The following is a 7,243-nucleotide window of genomic DNA, read 5'->3' as shown; positions in this document are numbered from 1 at the left end:
GCCTCGCGTGAGCGAGGAGCTAAGGCGCATCATTTTTTAAACATTGGTTGGACAAATCTATAACATCTATCCAATACGTCTTGGATATGTTGAAAATTAAAAATATGTAAAAAGAGTATATGACATGTACCCATCTCCTACTACACTAAAACTAAATAAATTTTCTCATCAGGATGTTGATTTCTCGAGGGAGTCATTTCCTCCATTTTGGAGGTGTTCTTGTATTTTTTCCTTCCCCGTGTTAGTTTCTTTCCCCTTCATGCAAGCAGGGTAGATAAGAAAAAGTATTCAATGTTTGACCTATAATACTAGTTTGACTTTGACCTACATAGTGGATTTCGCATATTATCTGATTATAGTTGCAATCAGATGAAATATCTTGTCACCTTAAAGGACTTTTACAGTCGTACTTAATGGAGCACAACACCATTTCACAATGAAACATTTAGCAAACATGGCTATAGCAAGCTGAAAGAGGAAAACATGTGGTATTAGCCTTGTTAGAATTGGAGGCAAGTTTTATGCATCAACATATTTTAGTTGCATATTGAAATATTATAACTATTTGCTGAATTAAAATCATTAACATTGTAGTCTATGAATAGAATAATCACCACTTGGGATTTCGTAGCAAATAAATTTTAAACATTCATGAGACTTGTGTCTAAACAACAAATTTACAGCATAGAAACTTGCATAGTGTGAATAGTCTGTATTTTTAATAATCATATAGAATTCGTGGATCAACTCGTCCCCAAAAGCTCAAACTTTGTGATACCTTTTAGGGAAACTTCATTTGTATAAACAATAATTTTACAACATAGAAACTTGCTTAGTGTGAATAATACGTATTTCTTTCTAATTATCATGTAAATTTCATGTATCAATTCATCCCCAAAATTGTAAACTCTATGGTACCTTTTCAAAAAAATTCATTTGTATGAAAATAATAAATTCACCTGGAATATTAAAATGTGAAGGATTTTTAACATTAAAATGCCCCCATACATCTTCAATGTGACCATGTATGTGTGAATAAGATAATATGTTATGCATGTAGCTTGGTTCATTATGATTTGCATATATACCTCACATATATAATTCTTAATTACTAATCAGGACATGAATGCATCTGCTTGTAAATTATTATACCACTATATATTATATGTTCACAATTTCTTTTTACGAACTTTAAAATTAAAATACTTAAATATGAGGCTTACACCTCAAATTTTGAAGCTTGCGCTTCACTTCATTAGGGGGTCGAATGCTTAGCCTTGTGTTTCTGCTTTTTTAAAACATTGTGTGAACTTGATGCAACTTTGTCTATGCCAACGATGCAAGATGCATGCTTGTAATCCTAGTTTAATGTAGATATAAACTTCCCAATTCTAGTTTCTTATGTTTAGATATATTTTGTGCACCATTCTTGCATATTCTAGATAATTTAATTTAAGCATGATGCTTGTAATTCTTCTATGAAGACATGTAGTTGCAGTAGTTTTTTTAAATATTTGATGTTAAGTGAATGACTTGTGGACTTTCATTATAAAGTCCTATGGTATACCTGTTTTTCTATGAGGTAATATTGGAGTTACAGTGATGGCTGTGGTATTATAGGAGTTAACGGAAGCATTTGAGATATCTTAGGTCCTCATGTCCTTGGTATTCCTCACATGGTTTTCCTCTTTGTAAATCTTATGTATTAAATTATTAAAAGATTTTATATATTTAGAGTTTTTAATCTATATTTTCCTCAATTCTCCTCTATTTTCAGATTTGACTCTAGATCCAACTATCTGCTAGTTAAGATTTAATTAATTTATCCTCAGATTTTTTGTTAGTGAATTTACTTGGTATATTATCCTATTTTCTATTAAAATGACTAGTAGATTTAGTCATGACTAATCTTAGCTTAATAAAGTTTATTTAATTAGGTTAACAGAAAGGGGGTGGGAGTTCTCCAATAACTAGGTTCAGGCTGCAAAAATGACAAGGGCTTGGGTTGTGGTGAGGTTTTTGGGTGGAGTGGGGAGTTTTTCTTTTGTTTTTTTTTTTTTTGCATTAGGGAGGATAATAGAGGGAGGGATTATGTTTTTTGTTTTTATTTTTTTCCTCACTTAACCTGTGACGGTCTGAGAGCTTGGTTTCCCACCGTGGTAGGGAGGGAGGGAGGGAGGGACATCTTGGTTATTATTTTTCATACTTTACCTATGGAGTTCTGAGAGCTTGGTTTCCGAGGGTGATAGTGAGTTAAGAAATATAGAGGACATTGTGTTTTTGGTTTTGGTTTTTCTCATCCTACCTCTGAAGTTTCGAGAGCCTGCTTTCCCAGGGTGGTAGCGGAGTTAAGAAATATAGAGGAAATTACTTTTTTGCTTTGTTTTTTTCCCCGTTTACCTGTAAAGTTCTGAGAGCTTGCTTTCCCAGGGTGGTAGCCGAGTTAAGAAATATAGAGGCATGGGCTCTCTTGAAGCCATGACTAAGGGGAGTGATGCTCGGTACTTGGGTGACACATTGAAGCTGAAGGTTGCCCAAGGAGTGGTGGGGACTGTGGCTGATAAGGGATCGGTGTTGAAATTTGTTCCTTACACAATGCAAGCTGTCAAACAAGGATTCCAAGATCTTGGTGCATCTTCTTTGCTGTCTGCTCACAATCTTTTAAGATCAGGAGAGCTAAGATTTGAGGTACATTCCATAAATAACTCAGCAAGTTTTTGCATATTTTTATGCATGTTATTGTTTATTTTTCCAGTTGGATAAAGCATTGTGTTGATGACTTATATCTCTATAAATATGTTTGTCAGTCTCATTCTTTTGTATTTCTTGTTATATGTAGTGGCTGGATAAGTTAAGCTCATGTATTTCTCACCCTCAAAGTACCTAACTTTTTTTTTACATATAACAATTCAGGAACATTAGCTTTTACAGACAACTATAATACATATGTTACCGGAATGTTTCAGTACAATTTTACTTTTTGCCATGTTACGTGAAATTAAGTTGAGAGTGAATGAAGAGCAATAATATCTTTTGGCGTAAACTAGACTAACTATGGTCGTGGTCATGATATGTCCCTCCTTTAGGTGCCATTTGGCAAGGGGTTAAGGGAGGAGGGGTAAGGAGAATGATTAAATTGGTTAACCTGTTATGAGGTATTAAAAATAATTAAATTCCATTTGGATTAGATAGGTAAAGTGAAGGATGAACTGTTTTTGTGTTTGGCAATTAAAAAGGGTTAAAGATGTTATTATGCTAAGTTTTTAAAAAAATACCAAGTTTAACCTTATTAAAAGTAGACAAAAATTAGTAATGGTTGTGCAAAATGTTTTCTGGATCCCTCTCCCAAATGCAAATACACAACAAATTAGTTACTACACATTTATAATTAGCAAGGAAAAAGATCTCTGCAAAGCTTTCAATAGGTATATATGCTGTAAATTTGTAATGCAGACAAGTAAATGATATTTATCCCAAATCAAAATGAACTACATATGAACATGTCAAGTTAACAGTAACGAGAAGAGAGCAGTGAGTTGAAATATGAAAATAACAAAGCAGCACAACTTAATGTTAAATGAAACATTAAAATATTAGAAGTATCCTCACACTCCTTCACCCTATCTCTTACAAATTTATAATTAAATATTAAAATATCAAAACTTATTGCTGCTCAATATTTCTTTGTTTGTAGCACTTTCAAACTAAAGTCAAATATTGTAGTGGATGCATTATTTGATGGCCCACATAATCTCTTCTTTCTTTGCTAAATTACATGCGTTGCCCTTGTGATCGCACAGATTAGATCTTACTCCGCCTCAGTAGGCGGAGTAGTTAACCCATCAAATGGCGGGTTAACTTCCCGTTAAACATCACGTGAGCTTTTATTAGCCCTTGGATACTTTTTAATCCTCTTAACCCCCTCCATTAACCCCTTCCCAGACAGGGCATTAGGGACAAATCTCCCATCAAAATAGTTGGATTTGTACAAATTTTTAATAATTTTAGGAATCTAACCGATCATGATATGTTTTAATAGTTAAATAATAATTGTTAGGTAGGTTTTTATTAGTGTTATTATAAATGTTTTAAAATATATCTTATTATCATAGCTAAACAACTTCACCCTTAGTAAGTCCTATACTTATTTTCTTTTGGCTATATATGGTCATAACAGAATTGTTATATAAATCTTATCATGGAATCTAAAGTATTTTAAAAGCACATGACTTACTTTATATGAGCAATAGTTTATTTACTATTTTTTAACTTTTTCTCAATATTTTAAAAGAACGTGTCTTATTTTATATGAGCAATAGTTTATTTACTATTTTTTAACTTCTTTTTCTCAACTTAAAACTAGTCTATACGAATAGTTGTTCATCCAAGTGTAATTTTGTCAGTAGAAGCTCATACACATGGCACATAACAAGTTTTAACAGTGGATTAATAAAAGAAGTTTTTGTAAAAAACCATGTGATACGGTGCATAGTACATGTACAGAGGAAACTCGATAATAATTTTTTAAATTACCCAAAGTTCATGGTAAGGTATTGAACTCTAGCCTTTCTAGAGCACTGTTCTTAATAAAAAGGTGTGTTATTAGGGTTCACTCTTTTTGAACACGAGCCTTATATGTAGGGGCGGAAAACGACCGAATCGATTCAAACATCAGTGAATTCGAATTCGAAATGGGTTGATTTTTCCAATACTTGAATTCGAATTTGGGTTGAATATTACAATGATATTTATAAAGATAGAACATAAATGAATATTTAGTGACCAAGCAAGTCGAATAGACATTTGGTTAATTCTATTCGTTATCAATAGAATACATAAAATTATTCATTTATTGTTAAATGAGATATCAAATCAAATATGATCGAATAGCTGGACGAATAGTAACCAAACTGTATATCAATTATTTTGTTCACTTCCATCTCTACTTATATGCAGTTTCAGGGATGGCAGACTAGTAACTCCTCTTTTTACTGCTCCATTCTCAAAACTTTCATTCTTCAAGCTCTAATACATAATTTTTTATTTGATGGTCAAATTTCATGAAACAATCACAATAGTTTTTCATTCTTTCTGAGGGCATTTATGTGACACATGTACAAGATGGTTGCCCCCTGTTTTCATTTCTATAATATGTAGAATTTTTTGTTAATTTTCTTTTTGAGATACTTTCAATTTGCATGCATGTCCTAACTTGTTTGGATGATCTATCCCCCTTTTCAAGGTTCGGACAGGTGCCGCACAAGCGGAAGGAGGGGTGCACGGTTTAGTTTCATACGAGAAGAAGCCCTTCTGAGGGCTCCAATGAACCTCGTAGTTATTCTTGCGGTGGCAGTCGTGGCAAAAATATGCAAGTTTGGTGAGAGTCTAAATTATTCCGGCTATCTCGTTCATCGCTTGGGATTCTTTTCTTCCTCCTCAAAACTGGCTAGTATGAGCTAAATTTTGGTGTCCGCTTGCTGCCCCTCGGAGACTTGGTAGTTTTGTGTCGCAGTTCAATATCAATAAGTCTTATTAAATTGTAGCTTGAACTTCAGTTATTTTATGTATCAGTTTCCCTTATATTTGAGCTGTGAACGAGAGATGCTGCTACTTATAATGAAAACAATCTGGTTGTTGCATTTGGGGAACAATTACAGATCTGGCTTTTGGATCTCAGCGGTACTATCTAATTGCCCTCTCTGTGTAAAGCGCAAAGCTATGTTGTATTCTCTCTCAAAGCAACGCAGATCAAGTAGTTTCTGGTTTCATCCTGAAGTTGTAGCAGTTTTGCTTGGGTTATCACTGAATTTTGTCGCAAGTCTCTGATTTGAGGATTCACTGCTTGGGAGTGCACTCAAGCAGCCAGTTATGTTATATACTTGTCTTAATCATGTGGTTGTTCTCCGGCCAGTGTCTTATCTTCCCCTAATCTTCATTTGAACCGTTATGCGTGTTTTTAGTAGATACTGTTAGCTTTAGGCCTTGTTGAAGCGCAAACACAGGCAGCTGGATGCTGATTATAAATTAGACTGATAGTGCTTTGATTTTTTTTTAAAATTAATAAATATGGCATAAAAAGCCCATGCTACATCAGAAGCACAAATTGCGAACGGCTCACGCACAACACTGAGCTGCTCCGCTTATTAAAACACACTCATTTTTCGAGCTTCACTGTCAATATTTTTGTCCTTGCGGACATCTCTGTTATTTTTGCATTGTATGAGGACGGTGCCTTTGTATATCTACCTATGATTCGATGAACTGGCGCATCGATGTATCTTCGTGTGTGAGCGGGGCACCATTTATAGCGTGTTTCCTATCCAAGGTCCGTCTTATTAAGGAAAAACATTTTACAAGATATATTTATGCGGTTTTTTTCTCCCGATCAGACCCTAAGGATGACCGAATAAAATTCCAATGTTTCTTCTAATGATGTAGTTAGTCATTGTACCCGCTTATACTCATGGATATTTCAATTTGTCTTCTCTTTAGTTTTATTTATTTATTTATTGTATCTAATGTGCAGCTAATCTCCTGCCGTCTCCAGAAACAGTGGGACTCGGACCAACTTCATTCATATCTATATGATATGAGAGATACTACACAGCACCTAAACCACTTTTAGTAGATGCTAGCTAGATCAAGCAAATGGGCAGTGAATCTTGGCTATTTTTTAAAATTGATGCCAACATCCGAACAATCTTTAATTCCAACTGATCAACGACCTTTGTCCATGACACCACAAGAAATCTCCACGGGGAGTGAAATTACAGACCGCATCGTTCAAGAGCACACGTACGTTAAGATAACACCAAAGGTTCTTCTTAATAAAAACACCGAATCAAATACTTATAAATCATAATTAGCTCCACACTTGCATCACACTTTAATACTTATACTGGTCCTTAAGGCCATATCACGTAACCACGCATCTTATTAACACTCCAAATTGCTTATAATTAAAGAAGATGAAGGATAATGTTCCTTGTAATTAATACTGCTTACTCTCAAGGAACATACCCTTCATTCTTCCGCCACCACCGTCCGCCGTGTCCTCCCCCTTACTTCCCCCCACCCTCTCCGTAACACGCACCCTCTCCGCCGAGCCACCACCAGAACCGTACCCCTCCGGCAGCAACCTGCCACCTCCTCCACCACGCCCCCACCCCCGCCGCCGCCGCCACCTCCGTGGCCTCCTCCGGCGCCGTATCCACCTCCGCTTCCGCTCCCAGCTCCACCGCCA

The 7,243-nt window shown here is 35.4% G+C and overlaps 2 protein-coding genes across 2 annotated transcripts in view; one reads left to right on the top strand and one right to left on the bottom strand.

The window, feature by feature from the left end:
* LOC109838684 (inosine-5'-monophosphate dehydrogenase-like) overlaps positions 1-5,768 on the top strand; it is a gene marked incomplete at its 5' end in the record, with an annotated part of 9,111 nt that extends 3,343 nt beyond the window's left edge. Inside the window, 2 exons of the mRNA XM_020407106.1 lie at positions 2,431-2,688; positions 5,243-5,768. Coding sequence (XP_020262695.1) covers positions 2,431-2,688; positions 5,243-5,314 — 330 coding nt within the window. The remainder of the gene's footprint in view (positions 1-2,430; positions 2,689-5,242) is intronic.
* LOC109838683 (glycine-rich protein DOT1-like) overlaps positions 6,992-7,243 on the bottom strand; it is a 559-nt gene continuing 307 nt past the window's right edge. Inside the window, 2 exon segments of the mRNA XM_020407105.1 lie at positions 6,992-7,156; positions 7,159-7,243. The exon segment at positions 7,159-7,243 is cut by the window's right edge and continues 26 nt beyond it. Coding sequence (XP_020262694.1) covers positions 6,992-7,156; positions 7,159-7,243 — 250 coding nt within the window.

The sequence above is a fragment of the Asparagus officinalis genome, chromosome 4, assembly GCF_001876935.1.
Source record: "Asparagus officinalis chromosome 4, Aspof.V1, whole genome shotgun sequence".
Taxonomy (NCBI): domain Eukaryota; kingdom Viridiplantae; phylum Streptophyta; class Magnoliopsida; order Asparagales; family Asparagaceae; genus Asparagus; species Asparagus officinalis.
Note: the sequence above shows the minus strand (reverse complement) of the source record. Positions and strands in the feature narration are given on the sequence as shown.